This window comes from Mastigoproctus giganteus, chromosome 6 (genome assembly GCF_048544385.1).
Source record: "Mastigoproctus giganteus isolate SK-2022 chromosome 6, ASM4854438v1, whole genome shotgun sequence".
Taxonomy (NCBI): domain Eukaryota; kingdom Metazoa; phylum Arthropoda; class Arachnida; order Uropygi; family Thelyphonidae; genus Mastigoproctus; species Mastigoproctus giganteus.
The window spans coordinates 209,795,864-209,818,392 of record NC_143580.1 but is presented as its reverse complement, the minus strand read 5'-3'; the positions used below and the strand labels follow the sequence as shown (position 1 = coordinate 209,818,392).

Sequence of the window (22,529 nt, the reverse complement as noted above, 5' to 3'; positions counted from 1 at the left end):
AGTTTAACTTCTGTTCCCGGAAAGTTAATGGAGGCACTGGTTAAAGGAGCACTGCAGGATCATCTAGACAAGACTTCAGTTATAGCTCGGACACAGCATGGTTTTGTTAAGGGGAGGTCTTGCCTGACCAATTTGATTGGATACCATGGTGCAGTCACAAAAGAACTGGATGCAGGGAATAACTTTGATATTATATACTTGGATCTTAGAAAGGCTTTTGATTCTGTTACACATGGAAGACTGCTGCACAAATTGGAGCAGTGTGGCATTGGAGGCAAATTGCTGCTATGGATAAAGGGGTGGTTGAGGGGGAGAAGACAGAGAGTGGAAATCAATGGACACTGCTCATCGTGGACTAATGTTATTAGTGGGGTCCCTCAGGGTTCAGTATTGGGTGCATTACTGTTTTCTCTATTTATAAATGATATTGATGATGGTATATCAAGCTTAATGTCCAAGTTTGCAGACGATACGAAGCTTGGCAGGGTTGTCACTGACACTACTGACACTATGCTGCTGCAACAGGATCTGGAAAGGTTGAGCATATGGGCTGAGAAGTGGCAAATGAAGTTTAACCTTGACAAATGTAAAGTACCATATATTGCAAATAGCAACCCCAGAGCAATGTATCAACTCTGTGGTACTAGACTGACAGTGGTAGAGAATGAAAGGGACCTGGGAGGTGGTTGTGCAGGCAGATATGAAGTTCACTGAGCAGTGCAGACAGTGCCTAAGTGCAGACAGTGCTCAGTGCAGACAGTGCCTTATAGTGTGATGTTAAACATCACAATATAATATGGGAAATTCAAAAACAATATTCAGTGCAGACGGGCTGCAAGAGTAGCTCATGGAGTATTGTCAATGATATACAGGAATTTTTCCAGCAGGGATAAGGAGGTGATTATTCCCTTGTATAAGGCAATGGTCAGGCCACACCTAGAGTACTGTATACAGGCCTGGAGGCCTCATTTCAAGAAGGATGTAGAGCTGCTGGAACGAGTACAGAGAAGGGCAACAAGATTAGTGAATGGAACAAAGGGGTGCTCTTATGAAGAAAGGCTTAAGTTTTGCAAATTACAGTGTCTGGAGACTAGGCACCAGCGAGGTGATCTGATAGAGGTGTATAAAGCCTTGAATGGTTTGAGCATGTTCAATGCTGATGGGATTCTTCCTCTTGCTCAGAATAATCACCTGAGAGGGCATAAATTCAAATTGAGGAAAGACAGATGTAGGATAGGCGTGTGGAAATTTGCCTTTAGCCAGCGGGTGGTTGGTTGGTGGAACAGGCTTCATCCCTTTTCGTGGAAGTTGATAGCCTAAATAAGTTTAAGGATCAGCTGTACAGGTATTTCGAACGAACAGAGGGGTGAAGTGGAAGTGGTTATTTTTTACTTATTTATTTTTTTTTGGCTGATGCTGCATAAGCTTGCTTTCTTGCATCAAATGCCTCTACTAATGTTAATGCTAATGTCTATACTGAAAGTGATAGTCTGAATTGGGTCCTGCAACTTGTGAATAGCTTGTCTAATTCAAAAGACTACCAAACCAAAACCAGCTACAAGAAGATATTATTATAATGAAGCTATAATTAAATTTTGCAAATGTGTGGGATATAGCTGCATTATGCAGCACTTTTAAATTTTACATTTTTGTTTGCTTCCCCAAGAACTCATGTAACTACAACTTGCATTACAGTTGCACATATGTGCACAACGACAATGAAATGTGTCAATGAAAAAAATACTTTTGAATTTTAAATATTGTTTTAGCGGCATGGTGCACAGGTATATCCGGAACTGGAAATTTGCAAAATGATGAGCACTTAAACTCCTTTTAATTTGAAATTCTCTTAGTTTAAGAGTACAGTGCAAAACATTAATTGTAAACCACTGTCTTGGTATGTGAGATTGATGGTATCATAAGGACAGCATTACAGAAGTGTAAGTATTCATAGTTATCTATTTATTATTAATCTTATTTACCAAATTAATAACTAATGTAAAATACAACCGCTTGGTCACTGGTGGCACCACTCCTGCCTCCGCATGGCGGCGCCGGTAACCTGGGAGAAGAAAGTTCCTCTCCCAAGGCTAAAAGGAGCAAACATGGAATTTGACAATTTCCCTCTAATTGAGCCTCGACACTCATGTCCTAAATTAAATGATAATGACCATGACAAAGTGTAAGGTTTTACACCTGGGAAACAGTAATCCCAAAATAAATTATTCACTTGGTGGAGTTCAACTAAGTACTGGAGGAAAGGGACTTGGGTGTTACGATACGGTCAGACATGAAATTTTCTGAGCATTGTAAACAGGTTGCAAGGAAGGCCCATGGTGTCCTATCGATGATCTATCGAACTTTTGCAAGTAGAGATAGGGACGTGATAATCCCATTATATAAGACTTATGTTAGGCCACACTTGGAATACTGTGTTCAAGTATGGAGACCGCACATAACGAAAGACATCGAGCTTCTTGAAAGGGTGCAAAGACGAGTAACTCGCCTGGTGAGATCGGCAAAAGGGCGTCCTTATGAAGAAAGACTTCGAATATGTGGGTTGCAGAGTTTAGAAACTAGACACCTTAGAGGAGATTTGATTGAGGTGTTTAAGGCTCTGAGAAGCATCAGTAAAATGAAAGAGGACGAAATTTTCAAGATTATAAATGATGCTAGAACTAGGGGACATAAATTCAAGTTACGGGGGAAAATGTTTAGATTGGACTGCAGGAAGTTTTATTTTAGCCAGCGAGTTATAAATTACTGGAATAAGTTGCCTTCATGGGTGGTAGAGACCGACAGTTTGGGGAAATTCAAAGGTCATCTGGATATTAGTACCTTCGGATAAGGGAAGCGAATAGGATGATAGGTTTAATTTCCCTTTTTTTTTTTTTTTATTAATTATTATTATCTATTTATTTTTTTTGTTTTTTTTGTTTTTATCATAGTTTTGTTCGGATATTTTTTTTTTTTTTTTTTTGACTGGTTCAGCATAAGCCATAGGCTTTCTTGCACCATTCGGCCAATACTAATACTATGACACATCACAGCCAAAAAGACTACGGACTGACACAGAGCAAAAGGAATGTCCATCTTTCCTTATCTTCCACTCCTTGTCTAACAAATGCATGAGTACATTCTCCCCATTTCTGATACAGATATGTTTGGAAAGCTCAGCAGGTTCACCTAAAATGGTGAAAAGACTAAGATCAGGTGATTTACTAATTGAAAGTGTGAGTCGTAAGCAATCGGAGACTCTGCTGAACCTCTCAACCTTTCGTGGTATTCCTGTGCAAGTTACTCCACATGCAACACTAAATTCCTCCAAAGGGTCATCACTGAGTGAGATTTGATCAATGTCACAGAAGATGAATTAGTCGAAGAGTTAAAAGAACAAAAAGTCAAATGTGCTAAGCAGATTATGATCAGAAAATATGGTCAGCTTGTTCCCACATGGTACATCTTCCTTACATTTGGCACACCAAATTTACCATTGAGCGTTAAAGCCGGCTATCTCAATTGTCGTATAAGACCCTACATTCCTAATCCCATCAGGTGTTATAAGTGTCAAAAGTTTGAGCATTCTCAGATTGTCTGTAGAGGGGATGCAGTGTGCCCAAACTGTGATTCAAAATCCCACACACAAACGGAATTCGATGCTGAAACACCACATTGTCCAAACTGTCAAGGCCAACATCCCACTTATTTAAAGTCCTGTGAACTATGGAAAACAGGAAAGAAGATCCAAAATACAAAGTAGACCAGAAAGTGACTTACCAAGAGGCAAAGAAGCAAATTATGCTTATTACACCTAAACACACCTATGCAGCAGCACCAAAGAAATACCAGTTAGCAGCCACTCAAACTGACGTGCCAATTCCCCCATCCATGTCTATTGCAGATTGGGCCCGAGAAATACTCTCAACCTCATAGCAATCTACTAAGGAGCAGCATGCAATAGAGGTCGGCGCCTCCGTAGCCAGGTGGGAAGGAGCAGCAGTGTGTATCACACGCTTCTTGATTAGACTGGGGTTCGATCCCGTCACCACCAAATACGGAGGATGCGGAAAGGTCAGGGAATGACCACTGCATATTCCCAGAGCAATATGGTCTTAGTTGCTAGTGCTCCTAAAAACCAAATAACAAAACAAACAACAACAACAAACAAAGCATGCGATAGATAGTGCTAACAACACACCAATTACAGTACCGCCAAGTGCATTGCAGTCTTCCTCAGAAACAATAAAAACTAAAACAGCAGTCCCAATGCAGAAAAGTCGGCCAACGGTAACAAATATGGATACAGATGAAAACATCGACCCGGATGAGCCAATCTTAGATCTGTACGCAGAAGACGACATGGACACAGCCTATCTTCTCGAAAAAAAAAAAAAATTAAAAGTGGAGATACGAAAACAGACTGGACCTAAAAAGCAGACTGAATCAAACTCAACTGCTAAAACCAAATAATGGATCACATCATACAGTGGAACTGTAGAGGCCTCCATAGCAACATCGATGATATCTATGACCTAATCCAACAGTATAGTCCAGTAAGCATATGTTTACAAGAAACTAATCTACCACCGCAAGTAATTCCAAAAATCAAGAACTATACTGTCAGCATAATAGAAATAACAATACCACTGTGCAGGGAGGTGTGGCCATTCTAGTAAACTCAAGTGTCCCTACTAAACACATTCTACTGCAGACTTCCTTAGAAGCAGTAGCAGCACATGTCTCCTTAGGAATCATGTTAACAAACTAAAAGGTAGATTGAAATAAAATTTCAATCTACCTTTCACCAAACAAACAATATACTTATAATGACCTAGAAGAACTTCTGCTACAGATCCCTCCTCCATTTTGTTTATTTGGAGATTTTAATGCACACCACCCAATGTGGGGCTCCCCACATACATATAGATGAGGAAAAGTTCTGGAATTGCTGCTTGACAAATGTAATCTAACACTGTTGAATACTGGTGCTGATTCACTAGAACAACTACGGCTATAGTCTGCTCTCCAACATTGTATCCACTCATCCGCTGGATAATTCTGGACAATCCGCTAAACAGTGACCATTATCTGATAATTTGTGAAATCCAAAAGCTAGAATCCCTCGGGCAAATAATTCCCGCTTAAAATGGAAATTTTCGAAGGCTGATTGGAAGTTATTTGCTTTAAGTATCTCATTCATGATAAAATTATCAAATTCCATTCCATCGATGATGCCACACAGCACATCACATCTCAGATTCTAAATGCCGCAAACAAGGCCATACCAAAAATCCGTACTGGTTCTTTTAAACATGCCAATCTTTGGTGGAGTGATACATGCCAACTTGCCAAAAATGAGAAAAACAGGGCATGGAACCTGTTTCACAAACATCCAACTACTGAGAACCTTATAAATTTCAAAAAACTAAAAGCAAAAGTGCGATTTGTAAGGAAAAAGGCAAAAAAAGATTCTTGGACCCAGTTTGCCTCTACTATAATGAAGAACACAAAGAGCAGAATAATCTGGAATAAAATAAAAAAACTGAATGGTAGATTTCTTCCAGCATCCTCTGCAATACTAAGATGGAATGGACAAGACTTATCATCCCCAGTTAAAATAGCTAATGCTCTGGCAGAAACCTTTGCACAAATTTCAGATATAGCCGCATACGAACCATCTTTTCAGCAACATAATAGAAGGACTGAGCAAGGCAAATTAAATTTTAGCACAAGACTATCACTCCCATATAATCATGCCTTTACAATGTTGGAGCTACAGGATGCCCTAAACAAACCAACAAATGGGGCACCAGGTCCTGATGGCCTTTATTACCTTATGTTGCAATGCCTAGACAAAAAAAGGCATTAAATTCCCTATTGTTTTTTCTGAATCGAATCTTCTCCGAAAGCTACTATCCTTGCTCGTGGTGTCATTCAACAGTGCTAGCTTTTCCAAAACCTGGAAAAGACCATGCAATTCCATGCAACTATAGCCCAATATCCCTTACCAGCTGCTTGGACAAGCCATTGGAAAAGATGGTACACAATAGACTTGTATGGTATATAGAATCGCACTCAGTCATCAGTTGTAATCAATACGGCTTCTGCAAAAACTGATCCACATTAGACCTTATGGTGAAAGCTGAGTGTAACGTATGGAACACCTATATTCGAAAAGAGCATCTTGGCATGGTGTGCCTGGATATTGAAAAAGCCTTTAACACCACCTGGCGCTATGGTATTCTGCAAGACCTGTATACCGTAGGACTCAGAGGTCGACTTCCAATGATCATAGAGAGTTACCTTTAAAATAGAACTTTTCAAGTGAATTATCACAATGTTGTTTCACAAGCTCTTGTCCAAAGAGAAGGTGTACCACAGGGATCGGTACTCAGTGCCATACTCTTTACTCTGAGGATAAACAATTTAGTGCAGAACATTTTGAGTAACATAGAAATCTATCTTTATGCTGATGATCTTGCAATATCTTGCCATTCACAGAATATGCATTCCATTGAACGACATCTGCAGCTTGCAATAAACAAAATAGTGTCATGGACTTCATGTAATGGTTATTGTCTGTTGGCAATCAAAACTGCAGCCATTCACTTTTGTAAAAAATGCCAACTACATCCAGAACCTGAATTATCACTGGGAAATCAACTGATAGCAGTTACCAGCAATATCCGATTCTTGGGCATGACCACTAAACTGACATTCCAGAAACAAACTACAAACACGAACTATCTGTATGAAAAAGCTGAATATACTTAAAGTGATCTCATCTATGATGTGGGGAGCTGATCACTATACTGTACTCCACCTCTGCCGGGCCTTGATCAGAACTCGATTAGATTACAATGCCCCTGTTTATGACTCTGCCTGAAAGACACTGTTAGCCTGTCTCAACACAGTACAGCATAGTGTGCTTAGGATTGCACTTGGAGCGTTCAGGACTTTGCCAGTCCAAAGCTTATATATAGAGGCCAATGAACCTCCACTCCACCTTCAGAGAAAGATGCTGCTCCTCAATTATGTGGTTAAAATATATAGCCTTCCATCTCATCCTATCTGGTCATACCTTGATCCTCAATGGGTAAACCTTTTTAGAAATAAGCCTCTTGAAAACAAACCTACAGGAATTCATCTACGAGAACTGATTCAATGGAATATGCAGTTGACCAATTCATATCAAGACAGAGAAATTGTACAACCTTCGTGGCAAGTGTGTATACCTTCATGTGATGACTACTTCCAACATTAGGGGAAACACTCCCTGAACAATGAAACCATTGTTCAGGGAGTTTTACAGTTTGCACCGGCTGGCAAAAACTTACATAAAGTTGAATTTGCGTAAGTCAATCCTGACAGTGAACAATTCTTAAAAGTTAACAGAGGGACAAATGATATGCTTGCTTGCTACAGAAAAGAAATCTACGATGAAAAGAAAAAATCCACTGTCCAGTCATCCATTAATATGTTCTTTCTTAAGGTTGAGCATCCAACCCCTTCTAAATCTCCACAGCCCTCAACTTCTGTAGTGGCGTGTTATTGGTTGAAGACTTCGATTCTGGCAACGATGCTTGAAAAGTGAAACTTACTGATGTTATGCCTGTCTTTTCTCTTTTTTTTGTAATTTAATAATTTTGAAATTTTTAAATTGCATGCTTTCGTAATTTTTCCTGCGCATGAGATAAAAAATTGAATAAATACAATAAATAATTATATTTACATGCTCGTCGAACATTTCTTTTTTTGATTCAATCAATTCAGTCAGCACAGTTGCGAGTGCTGCAGAAGCATGGGAAAAATTCCAACTTAGTAGAGTTCTGTGAACGCAACCCTTACGTACGTCGGGGAGTGGCTGATTTTGTTAACTAATTCAAGACTAAACCTTAAGAAATAAGAAATGCTTAATTAAATTAACAGATAATAATGTGTAATCAAAATTAGCAACTTTATGTAAATCGTATCAGCATAATTTACCAGTTCTGCTGTCTTTACTGTCACTGAAGAAGTGGTACAGGAAGTACCACAAAACATCTGAGAATAATCTGTAATTCTTTATGAAATTAAAGGCAAATTACTCTACGCAGGTTTTCATGCTCATTATTTAATCAGTTTCCAGTACTTTTGAATTGAAGGATTTTAAAAATATTAATTTTCTTCTTAAATTCAGTGTCATGTGTGAACACATTTTAAGGACATGGGTCTCTTGAATAGGTGCAAAGAAGAGCAATAGATTAGTTACATATATGAATGGGTACCTGAATAATCTGATTGGGTACCTTAATGATACTGAAACTAGCTTGATGCATTTGCTAAATAAATTCAGTACCCTTTGTTTTATGTTTAATTATTATATAAAATGTGTTTTTTGACTCAATTATTACTATTATTATTGTTGATATAAAAGGGTTTATTGTTGATATTTTTTGTTGATGTAAAAGGATTTACTGTTGATGTTGTTTTTTATTGATGTAAAAGGGTTTACTGTTTTAATTGATATTATTAATCTGATTATTCCTTTATTTGGTTTACAAAACATGTTAATGCATGTGATTGCATAATTTTGAATTTTTGTGTTCTTAATGGTTTTCTGAACTGCAAAATGGAAGTGACTATTAGTTTCATGTTTTTATTTTATGATTATAATTTTTTTTAGCATCAACTAATAAAAGTTTTGTTTTATTGGAAATAACTTACATTCTTCTTCTTGTTGTACTTAGTGGATTTTAGGCTTATGAAGCCTGTACCATTAAATCTCTTCAAAGAACTGTTCGATCCATTTTTCTGGGATTCCCTGTTTCTTTTCCAATAGGTTTATAGTTCATTGCAATTTTTGTAGTTTCTTCCTACTCATTCTCTCTCTACATGCTGTTTCCATTTCAACTGATAATTTTGCTTTTCTTTTATTATGTTAGAGGTGTTTAGTCTTTCTCTTATATCTGTGTTTCTTTGTGATCTAGTCTTGTTAATCCCATTAGTGGTCTGAGAAATTATTTGGGCTGCTTCCAGACGTTTACCCTTCTTCCCAAGTGTCCATACTTCACTACCAAATTTAAGTACTGCCTTTGATATTATGTTATGTATTCGTAATTTCATTTGTAATTTTATTCCACGTCCCTTTTAAATTCTGAAATCCCCTTTCCTAAATATTTAAATTCTGAAATCTTATTTCCTAAATATTTAAATTCAGTTACTTGTATTAAATTCAGTTTTTAATTCAAATATAAAAGTTTACATTTAAGAAGGCTTGTATGGGCACCTGTAAGGTGCTGTCTGACTGTTTTTAATAATGCAGTCATGGAGTGTAACCACTGCTTGGACATACCCCTGATCATAAATATGTTAAATTTGAATATAAACTTGTGAATGATGTGCAAAGAATATTCCATCAGTGCCATATTCTTGAACATTTGATAAGAAAGATTTGGTATTTAAACTGCCCTCATTGCTGAAGGTGTCCATGTTATTAAGTTTGATTATGTTCATTTTTTGAAGCTAAATATTACTTAATTATTACTTATATAACTGGACATTATTATTATTAGCCATATGGTGCAAGGAAGCCTGAGGCTTATGCTGCACCAGGCAAAAAAAAAAAAAAAAAATGTAGCATATTGAATGCTAAGTGACAAACTCCAGAAGCTGCATTGGAGTCAGCCACAAAACAGAACAGGTGTGTAATGAGAATATATTCACTAGAAAGGCATCATTTTACAGTGTTATGAAAACATTTGAATAATTTTTAAATACAGCACCATATTTTTTTATGTGCACACCATGCATGTAATTAAGGGTTAATTGTCTCTTCTTTAGCTGTATATTAACTTAACATTAATTATCATCTTCATTTTAAGTATTCTTCTCTTCTGTATTTAGCATTAGCATTAGTAGAGTCATATGCTGCAAGAACACAAGCTTATACAGTATCAGCCAAAAAAAAAAAAAAAAAAAAAAAATTCCCATTTCACCCATCCATTTGCTCTAAACATTTGTCCAATTTTTCCTTGAATTTATTTAAGCTGTCAACTTCCACAATGACAGATAGAAGTTTTTTCCAACAATCGACCTCCTATATGCAAGATGTGGCCTGACCATCACCTTATACAAGGGAATAATCACCTCCTTATGCCTGTTAGAAAAATTCGCGTATATCATTGACAAAACCCCATGACCTGCTCTGGCAGCCTGTCTGCATTGTTCAGAAAACTTCATATCTGACTGCACAATTATCCCTAGGTCTCTTCATTCTCCACTACCCTCAGTGTAATACCACAGAGTTGTATATTAACACTGCTTGTCCCTTACTGCCTAGAGTTGAGGCCATTCATAAATGCAACTTTAAGACTGTAATGTTAATTTTTTTACTTAATAAACTTAATACTGTGATCATCATCATCATGCTGATGTTACAAAAGTTTATATAATTGCTAACAGGTTTAAAGGCTTAAATGGTTATTTTTAATATTGTTATATAAGAAAATTATGTATTAAAATAGACCAGAAGCTCTAGTCATAGAAACCAATCAGTTATTTACATTGTTTTATAAGTGTATAGCAACTTCCACTTAGTGCCGATTCATTCAGTTGTCTGTTTTTATGGGAACTAAGTAAGAGCACCAAGCTGGTGACAGCTTTATGTAAGTTATACAAGTAACAATGACATGGAGAACTTATTGTGATTACTTTTTATTTTTTTTCCAGATGTTTTACAAGAATTGGTTTTGCTTTATCCAAATGAAAGCTTGTCTACCATTGTTCCATTGCTAGCAAGCTGCCATACTGCTTTTCAAGAGAATAGTTCCCCAGGTATATAAATATTAATAGGCAAATTCTTTATAATAAGTAAACATTTTGAAAATTAATATAAAATTCTGATTAAAAACTCAAGTAAATTTATGGCATTAAGCCTCATTATGCTTTATGTATCAGTGAGAAAACTAGGTTTGCTACTTAGTGCATCAGTCTTATATTGTGGAGGCATTTGCCATGAATTGCCTCATATTGCACTACTACAATGGATAAGTATACTGCTATTTTTTTAAAGTGTATGCCATTACCCAGACCATGGTTTCAATTCATAAGAGTGAACCCGTGGAGTCTCATTAGTGGATAAGTAGGCACTATGAATAGCTGAACAACCTAGTGAAGAGGTGTAATCAACAATATGTGGAAATAGCACGGCAGATTAAAAACTCAAATAAATTCAAGGCATAGAGCCTCATGATTCACAAGAACAAACTTAAGTTTTTAATCTGCTGTACTATCTCACATATTGTGGATTATACCTCATCACGTGATTGCTCAGGTCTTCGTGGCACCCTGCCCACTGGCAAGACATAAGTAACAGCCAAAACTGCAGTCTGGGTAATGGCATACACTTTAAATAAATAGCAATATACTTCTACATTGGAGCAGTGCTTTTTATTTAGTAGTTCAATACCAAGGCAACTCATGATGAATTGCTACACACTTAATGAGGCTATACTCTACTTATGCAATAATATCAAATTCTGTTATATCCATTCTCCTTTATCTTGTAACCATAAATTTCTATTTTCTTTTTCTTGTAGCAAGAGAAGTAGTTACAGAGAACAACAATTTTATCCATTAGATAATATTAGTTGATTTCTTTGTTTTTTTTTTATGCTACAGAAATTAAATTATATTCTTTCTCAGCTTTGCTTGAGTGGCATGGTGCATAGGATAATGTTCTTGTTTCTACTCCAGCGGCACCTCCATAGCCAGGTGGGCAGGAGCAGCAGCAGTGCGTAGCACACACACTTCTTGATTAGACCGGAGTTCAAGCCCGTGACCACCAAATACATAGAATGCAGAAAGGTCAGGAAATTACCACTGCATATCCCCGGAGCAATCTGCCCTTAGTTGCTAATGCTCCTAAAAACCAAATAACAAACATATACTCCAGCATGACTGTTAAGTCGGATGATTTTACAATAAATTATGGATACAATTGTTAATCTTATTTAGCAGTCATGGACTTGAGCCGTGGTCCACCCAAGAGTGTGTGCTACTACATTCTCATTCCTGGCCACTCAGCTAGATGGGGGAGGAGTATTTCGCACAGCACTTTTGTCCAATATTTGTCGAGAGTGGACGAACCATGGAAAAATCATAAGTCGGAAGGCCAGCCATGTATTGAGCAAAGGGATGAGATGAAGATCCAGAATGCTACCGAACAGAACAGATGTGTCACAGTGGAGAAACTGACTACGTGATACAACATGGGGATGGCATGACCCATTATAGCCTGTGCTTCAGACACTTTTTTTTTTTTTTATATAAACCCAAAACATGATAGGTATTAGAATCTATAGTACTTAGTACCATGCTTGGGTTGGAAGTTGAAAAGATGAGAGAAGATATTTGTTGACATTGGACTCGAACTTCTGTAAACTGTAATTTTCAGGAAATACGTATGAAGGAAGGTTGTTCCAGAAAACGGCAGTTGAATGAATAAATGAGGATGATGAAAAGTTGTTTCTGTGAGTTTGAAGTTGGACAGTAAATGGATGTTGGCTGCACGTGTTCGGACTGTTTTGACAGAGAGAACAGGAATTACAGAAGCCAATTCAGAACAGTGCCCATGGAAGTATCTGTAGAAGAGGCATGCAGCAGAAACAGTGCATCTATGAGAAAGCGAGTATAGAAACTCTGTTAGAGATGAATCATTAATTAACCTAACTGCCCTCTTCTGAATGGAATCAAGAAGCCTGAGAGAAGTTTTGGGAGGGGACACCACCCCAGATGTGGAAACAATATTCCATGGCAGGGTGGATTTGCGATTTATACAGAGTAAGCAGCTGTTTGGAAGAAAAGTAACGCCGAGAGCGAAAGAGAAAACCAAGTTTTTTAGATGCAGAGGAAGCAATATTTGTAATGTGTTTGTGCCAAGAGAGATTAGGAGTCAGGGTAATCCCCAAAAGAGAGATATCATTTTGCCTAGAAATCGGAGTGGCACTAAACATAAGCATAGGAGCAGAAGAATCCTTTTTGCGAGATATAAGACAAAATTGAGTTTTAGAAGGGTTGAAATCAACTAAGTTGTCTTTGCCCCACTGGAGAATTACCTGGAGATCGGCATTTAAGGAATTGGTAGCAGACTTTCGAGAACTTGAAGCTGATTAAGCAGGGCAAGGTTTCTCAAAATGGAAAGTGGAATGCAATGTGCTGTCATCGGCAAAACTGTGGATAGGATTTTCAGTCAATGGAAGAAGTTCATTAATATACAAGAGGAAAAGAGTGGCAGAAAGAACTGAACCTTGGGGACACCGGCATTAGTGGAGAAGTTAGAAGATAGAGAGCCATCTACCATCACCCTCAGTGAGTGATCAGAGAGAAAACTGAATAACCAATTACAAAAAACAGTTGGCAAACCATAAGATGGAAGCTTGTTTAGAAGAGCTTTATGCCAAACACAATCGAAAGCCTTTGAGATGTCGAGAGCAACTGCTTATGTTTCACCAAACTATTCCATTGAATTAGTCCATAAATGGGTAACATAAGCCAGAATATCACCAGTGGATCGACACTGACGGAATCCATACTGGTGATCGTTGATCAGACGGAAGGTTTCTAGGTAGTTTAAGAGTTGGTGGTTAATTGATTTCTCCATTACTTTAGAAAGAGTAGAAGTTATTGTAATGGGATGATAATTGGATGGGAGGGATTTGTCACCCTTTTTATGAACTGGCTGGAAAAGAGCAAATTTCCAAGCAGAAGGAAAAACACCTTTGAAATAAGAAAGTGAAAAATGGCGGCAAAGAATAGGATTAAGTTCAGGAGCACAGGTTTTGAGAACAAGTGGAGAAATACCATTGGAACCTGGAGCTTTCTTAGCATCAAGATTCATCAAAATACTTCTGACATCCTTTTGAAGGAAGACCACAGGAGGCATTGAATGGAGCGTGTTGGGAATGGTGGGAGGTGTTTTACCAAGATCATTAATACATGAGTAGGAAGAAAAAGGGATGCTAGTAGGTCAGCTTTATACTTGGCTGAAGTGACAACAGAACCATCTGGTTTGGACAGAGGTGGGAGCAGAGATGGGCAAAAGTTGCGGCCAATAGCTTTGGCAATAGACCAGAATGCTCGGCTACCATTAGTGCAAGAAGCAAGTTTTCTACTCTTAGCCTATTCAAACTCTAGTTTAGACTGATTGATAACTGCTTTACAATTGTGTCGAGCTTTGGTGTAGGCAGAAAATGAAACTGAAGAATTAGAAACAAGGCAATTACGATATACAATATTCTTCTCTTGAACAGCCTTAGCACATTTATTGGAAAACCAAGGTTTAGATAAAGGACGAGATTTTAAAATGGAGTGTGGGATAAAGGATTTCACTCCTGCAAGGTTAATTTCACTGACGCGATCTGAGCAAATGTTGATGTCAGAAGTTTTGAAATAGTAATCCGACCAAGGAATAGAAATCTCGCAGGTCATTCCATTTTGCATTCTTATAATGCCAAACAACACGAGGTTGGGAATAGCCATGAGATAAAGATTCCATTGGAGAAGAGACAATCACCAAGTTGTGATCTGAAGTGCCTAAAGGACCTCTCACTTCAACCGTGTACTTAGAAGGGTTGTTTGTGAGAAAAAAGATCAAGTATGTTGGCTGTATGATTAGGATTGTCTGGTATTCTTGTAGGTAAATGAACAATCTGTGCAAGGTCATTAGTAATTGCAAAAGCCTCAGCATCTCGACCAGCTGGGTCGGTGTGACTAGAAAACGGAAGCCAGCTGGAGTTGTGAACATTAAAATCACCAAGAAAAATTACCTCACTGGAGAAAGTCAAGTTGCAAAGAGAGGAAGTCAAAGCGCTTCAAGTGATTAGTGGAGTTGGGAGAACGGTGGAGACAACAGATGAATTTGACACAATGAGGTAAAGAGATTTTAAGCCAGAGAAGATTGAAGAGGGGAGATTCCAAATTGCCAAGTCTCTGACAGGGTATATCAGAACGGACAAATGCACAAGTACCACCTTTGAGGCGAAAGGAATCATACAACGAATAATTTGGGCATCTGAGATGAACAGTTGTTGAATCAACCGATAACTGAGATTCTGTCAGAAAATGTACATGTGGTTTGGCAGACTGCAAGTGGAAATGGACACCATTGAGATTAGAATTGAGACCACATATATTTGTGAAATAATTAGGAAGTGTTTTGGGAGGTTTAGATCTTTTCGCAGATAAGCTTGCTCTATTAGTTTGACAATTCATGGTGTATTCAATAGTAAGAAAAAGTGGGTGGACATGCTGTATGAAGTAATGGAATTTTTGGATATGGCATACACATGGTAAGAATATACCCAGATCCTTGACATAACGTGGCCTCAACAATGCCTCCCGCATATACACTACTCAGACTCCCTCCAATCACTATCTGGCATAGTAAAGGTAGCAAGATTATACACTAGCTGATCCAGAAGCCTCCTAGAGAGTTACCAATAGGTTCGGTACAGTATACTGACTAGCGGCAGGCCTGCGAATACCGTTTTAGGGCTGCACCCTTGAAATGTTAGGAATATTGGGTCTCACCACGATGTTTGTCAAAACCTCAAAAGTCATCAATCATACTGCATGATGGAAGAGATGGGGAAGGGTTGACCGGAACTTGGCTCTAGAGACTAAACATGGATTCCATCACTTCAAGCCTCCAATAAGAAAGCATAATTGAGCTATTGCAGCCAGTTGTCTATTCAAGTACCCTTGCTGTTGGCTCATCACAAACAAATGTGCCTTCAATGGTCACAGTAGTAGAGCCATTTTGACACTGAAAACAGGTTATCTAGGCTGATGAATTGCTTTTGCAGCGGCACAATCATACTGCATGATGGAAGAGATGGGGAAGGGTTGACCGGAACTTGGCTCTAGAGACTAAACATGGATTCCATCACTTCAAGCCTCCAATAAGAAAGCATAATTGAGCTATTGCAGCCAGTTGTCTATTCAAGTACCCTTGCTGTTGGCTCATCACAAACAAATGTGCCTTCAATGGTCACAGTAGCAGAGCCATTTTGACACTGAAAACAGGTTATCTAGGCTGATGAATTGCAGCTGCACTTTGTTGCCATTGTTCTTATTCTCTTGATGCACACACATTGTTTTCTTTTGCATCCATTACAATTGCAACAGAGGCCTAACATTCCTCTGAACTTCATGACACATTGCTCATTACCATTTTGATATAAACCAGTAATGTAGTGATCCTCCATGCCTACTCATCATTTTAATCTCCTCTGCTTAGGGGCCTTCATAGTCAGGTGGGCAGGACCAGCAGTACGTTGCACACGCACTTCTTGATTAGTCCAGTGTTCCAGCCCATGACCACCAAATACGGAGGATGCGGAAAGGTCAGGGAATGACCACACTGCATATCCCTGGAGCAATATGGCCTTAGTTACTAATGCTCCTAAAAACCAAATAACAACAACAACAACAACATCCTCTGCTTATTTTGTAATAAATTAGAGAACTTTTTGATCAGACCTCAAATATATTCATTATGATTATGTATATAATCATAATGAATGCCTTATGAGTGACTTCTTCAATCTGCCCCTAATTAAATGGAATACATGGGAAGAAAACTTGCCATGGGGAACAAAATTTTTAAATAAACTAGATGATTGTTATGCGTATCAGCACATTGCAGAAAACACTAGAGGTAAGAATATTCGTCATTATTCACAAATCAGATGACATCACAGGGCTTAAATTACCGGAACCATTGGCAGGTAGTGATCATACAGTCATTCGTTGGAAAATGAAGAAAGATGTTGCAATAGTTTAAAGGTAAAAGCACAGGTTTTAATTTCAGAAAATGGCAGTTTAGACTATGGCAGTTTAAGGTGCTACTTGGCATCAATTAATTGGGCAGATTGCAGAGGGAGGACAAATACACTAGAATCATGGAATAACTTCAGAGCAATAATCATGGAAGTCATGAACATATAAATGCCATTAAGAAAATATTGCACAAGGAGGATGCCAGGACGGATGAATACTGAGCTGGCCAGCCTAATAGAGCAGAAAAAGAATCCATGGGAAAGTTACAGAGTGATGAAAAAGTACTAAACATACAACAGCTACAAGTTGATCTTTAATATTACCATAGATGGGGTGGCACCTCCGTAGCCAGCTGGGAAGGAGCAGCAGTGCGTAGCACACACTTCTTGATTAGACCGGGGTTCAAGCCCGTCACCACCAAATACGGAGCATGCGGAAAGGTCAGGGAATAACCACCGCACCGGAGCAATATGACCTTAGTTTCTAATGCTCCTAAAAACCAAATAACAACAACAACAACCATAGATAGGGTTTGGAAAGCCGGGGCTGAGTATCAGAGAGTACTTGCCAAGAGAGCAAAGAATGAGTTTTTCATGTACATCAGGCCCGGGCAAACTATGGCCCGCGGGTCGCATGCGGCCCGGTGCACATTTTTGTGCGGCCCGCGAGCTTTAATTGTATTTTCGAAAAAAGCTTACTTATTTTATGCCTTTTGCAACGCATTTTTGAAAAATAAATTTGTATATGTAATACATTATAGAATTTGCCGACTTGTAAATTGTTTTATCATCTCTGTATTGTTCAAATTGAGATATAATTTGAAATTGTGCACGAACTGGTGCGAGCCAACGGGCACTTTTATAACGGTATAATTTGCGATTATAAACTAACCACACAAAAGTACTGTAACAGACAACCGGTGATGACGACAACGGATTTGCTGCAGTGGCGGAGTAATGGGATAGGACTGCTGACCGGCCACAGTTCCAATCTGTTTTCTCTGATGGTCATCCAACAGTTAGTTATCATCTTGATGCCAGTAGCAATAAAAATAATATTTTACGCCCTTTTAAAAATGAATAAAAAACGAAAAATTCAACAAGAGCATCGTGTCTTCAATGAAGAGTGGAACACAAAATATTTTTTTGCTAACATAAATAACGAGACTATTTGTCTCATCTAAACATTCCGAATATGGTGCCAATTTAACTCCGGAAGCGAGAAAGAAAACTGCTGATGGATTGATTCAAAATTTATCTAGACAACAAAATGTGTTTACACAGCTAACTAAGGAACAAGAAGCTACTGTAGAGGCAAGTTTTGTTATTTCTCATATAATTGCAAAAAGCAACGAGCGTTTTTCTGATGGAGACTATATTAAAGAATGTATGACTGAAGCTTGCAATTAGATGTCCTGACATTAAACACAAATTTGAGAATATAAGTTTATCTCGGCGAACCATAGTAAGAAGAATTGAATGTATCGATACAAATTTGAATGAGCAATTATTATCGTTATTAGAATCCACAACATGGTACTCAATAGCTCTCGACGAAAGCAATGACCGAAAGAATACTGCGCAGTTATTAATTTTCATATGTGGATGTACCTCTAATTTTGAAATTATTGAAGAGCTTCTTTCAATGGAATCTCCTAAAGACCAAACAATGGGCTGATATATTTGAAAAATGCTAAGCGGTAAGCGTAACAACTGATGTAGAATGGTAAGCGTAACAACTGACGGAGCACCAAGTTTGACAGGTAAAAATGTTGGAGCGTTAAGAAAATTCAGGATAAAACGTGTGAAAATTATCCTGATTATAATTTAATTACAATTCATTGAATTATACATCAACTATTATGTAAAAATGTGTGAAAAGTTGAACATGTCACATCTTCTATTGCCGACCGGGCTAGCCGAGTGAGTAAAGTACCTGCCCGGCAACCCAAAGGTCGCGGGTTCGAATCCCGCCTTGGATCAGAGTACTGCAAAAACCTTGGGAGGTGCAATATGGCCACAGAAGCCGATGCACCAACAACTACCAAATAAAAAAAAAAAAAAAAACATCTTCTATTATTAAACTAGTAAATTTAATACGATCGAGGGGGCCTGAAACACAGACAATTCGTTAATTTTCTTCAAGATATTGAATCCGAATACACAGATATTCCTTATCACAGCCAAATTCGATGGCTTAGCTTAGGAAAAGTTCTTCGGCGAGTATGGGATCGTAAAGATGACATCGTTCTATTTTTAAAACTGAAAAATATTATGGACTTTCCCGAGTTAACTGATAATGAATGGATTTGTGAATTTGCGCTTACCCTGAACATCGTGACACACTTAAATGCTTTCAACACCGTGTTACAAGGGAAAAATTTATACGCCCATGATATGGTAAAAAGTTTGAATGGATTTCAATTAAAACTCCAGTTGTTCCTTCGACATTTTATTGATTAACAAGGTAGACCACTTTCCAACCATTATTATAACTATTAATATATACAAAAGCTTTGCTTAGGTTAAGTATACACTACCTAAGATTGCGTTTTCTATTATATTTCTTTTTCTTTTTTCTTAACTGCATTGATTGATCTTTCTTAATTTTACTTTCATGGATTTATGATTGTGCATCTTGATTTTATTTTATATTTTATTTTATATTAACTTTGCGCTTATTATGTCACTTAAATATAAAAATAATAATATACTACATTGGCAGAGTAGGATAAAAGTGACCGAGGATACTATTGTTGCCCTGGATAGTAATCCTAACCATGTTAATACATTGACACATACACAAATATCACACACTTTACAGAGCAGTTTAGCATATAATGCTTCTGGCACTAATATCCGATTACCATCGGATATTAGTGCCAGAAGTAACATATTTGTTATTACATTCAACCTTGTAATAACAAATTATGTCTTACTTGCCCCTATATGCATCCAAATCATGCTACAATGAATACGAATTCACATATATTCTGTAAAATGAATAATGTTATATATATGATCACTTGTCGTACATGCAATGTTAAATATATTGGTCAAACTAGCAATAAACTCAATATTAGAATGAACCTTCATCGTTCCGATATTAAAACTTATAATAACAAATCCAGTAAGAAAACAGGTAATCTGGAACATGATATTGAATTCAGACATTTCCAAAAACATACTTTTGGTAATATTTTCATTTCAATACTTAACGTAATTAACAACGCAAATGAAAGATTATTGCAAGAAGAAATTAGCATGTTACAATATAAAACACTATATCCATACGGTCTAAATAATAAATTTAATCAAAAATATATGACAAATAATTTAAAAGATATTTGTGTTTATAATATGTTTCAAATTGCCAAACTTCGTAAATATAATCGCAATAGGAAATATAGTAAATCCAACACATATAAAAGCAACCGAAAACATCTAGGAGACTTTATAGATTTATTCAAATTGTGGGACACGGATCCTATAAATATTAGTAAAATACATAACACACTTTTCAGTATTAAACTTAGTGTACTCAAAGCACTAAATAGAAAAACCAATGATTACGTCTTTGCATCCTCCCACCTTATGCACATTATATTGGATATTTTTAAATTCAGAATTAATATTTTGAATGTTAGCAAGCAGCCGGAAAACTCTGTCCTCATCTTATACTTTCAAAATAAAATGATGGATGGATGATTTAGATATACATAAAACTATTAATTTACGTAATGACTTGCTGCCTATTAATAACTTACATATTAATATCAGATTTAGATATTCTAAACCATTTGGTCTTAAAGCGTGTAACTATAAAACAATAGCTACAAACCTTCACAATATTAACATCGGACAGGATACATGTGTTTGTCACAAACCTTCATTTCATAGATACGTGGATCCTAACCATAATCACATTATAACCGGCAATTTAGGTATATTCAGGTAAATATATAATCCCATATCCAGAACTTAGAGATATTTTATCACTGGGTTTTAAATTTCGACCTAATCCACCTATTAATAAATCTAACTTTAAAAAATTGTTATATCTAGATTTACTAAAATACTGCATAAGATCAGCATACAAACATAATATACCGGTTGAAGCTTATCACATGTGGTTATTTACAATGCTTAATATCATATCTAACAAATATAATCAATTGAAATTCATACAGGATAATCTATATAATACCAAATTAATAAATAGGCAGCTCAAGAGATATACATGAACATTTTATAATAACTCCCGTTGACAAACCTGCTTGCAATTATGCAATCATATGTAAATCATATTATATAGATATTATAAAAAATGAACTACAGTCTAGCCGTACATATAAACAGATAACATCTTCCTCTAATATAATAATCAAAAAATTAATTGCATTGCATAAAAAGTTAAAGTATAATAACCTAAAATATCCATTTATATATTGCATACCCAAATTTCATAAATCACCCATTGCTTTTAGATTCATAACATCATGTAGAGATAGTTATGCTAAATTTCCCGGAAAAACGTTAGAAAAGTTACTTAAAATTATATTAAATAACTTAAATAAAACTATTATAATAAATAATAACTTACCGATTATAAATGCTATAAAAAATAACAATATTCATCAAATACAAACATTTGACTTTAACAGTCTATTTACGAGCATTAATCTTGATAATTTAAAAGTCGTCCTCCAGAAACTATATTTAGAAAATAAAAATGCTATAAAGGTTGATTTAACCTATTGGGATTCTCTAATAAAATGATGCATCTTTAATAATTATGTATATGACGGAACTTCGTTATACTTACAAGTGACTGGCACCCCTATGGGAAGTCCAGCATCAAGCATAATCGCAAACCTTTATCTGTATTATACAGAAAGAGAATTCCAAGATAACCTACTTATATACAGATACGTAGATGATATATGTGTTTTTAATTGTCCACATTTTGTCCAGGATTACAGTAAATTATATCCAGTAGAACTTGTATTGGAAAAAACTAATAGTTCCGATACTATAGCAAATTACTTGGATCTTCATATAGAAATATTCCATAATAATAAAATAGACGTAAACGTATATAATAAAAGAGATGCATTTAATTTTAACGTAGTCAGCCTTACAAACTGGAAATCTAATATATCAAAATCAGTGCATGCTAATATAATTTTATCGCAATGTTTAAGGATTGCTTATATCTGCAATAGTAATAAAAATTGTTCAACAGGCTTAACAGCGTTGTACGGCAAGTTGATTAATAATAATTTCCCTATCGCTTACCTGAAATATCACTTCAGGAAAGCAATAAGCATAATTAATTTCAAAAATTTGTTTTCTGAACCTATTGTTTCAATATAATTTTCAATATAATTGTCATATTTAGTGCCATGTATATATGTACATAGGATACACTTTGCATTCTTGGTGTCTTACGGCGTAGAAAACTTGTACCCACCGGCTTGCAAATTACAGTGTATCATTTTTTTTTTTTTTTAATACATATAGTTAAATTCATTTAAATTTACTTAAATTCATGCTGAGATAACATGCAAATTCAGCTCAGGGTCCTACTATAGGAACGGGTTTGTGATCCCGGGCATACCCGAGCCACAACTTATATCTTGCAATGTCTTTAAACTGTCCTACACTCTTTATTTTTATTTCTCCGAAATTATTAGGGCAATCCGAGGA

General features: G+C 36.6%; 1 protein-coding gene across 1 annotated transcript in view; it reads left to right on the top strand.

Annotated features, from left to right (window-relative positions):
* puf (ubiquitinyl hydrolase 1 puf) overlaps window positions 1-22,529 on the top strand; it is a 1,022,896-nt gene that overhangs the window by 909,447 nt on the left and 90,920 nt on the right. The window contains exon 71 of the mRNA XM_090376705.1: window positions 10,711-10,815. Within this exon, the coding sequence (XP_090232831.1) occupies window positions 10,711-10,815 (105 nt within the window). The remainder of the gene's footprint in view (window positions 1-10,710; window positions 10,816-22,529) is intronic.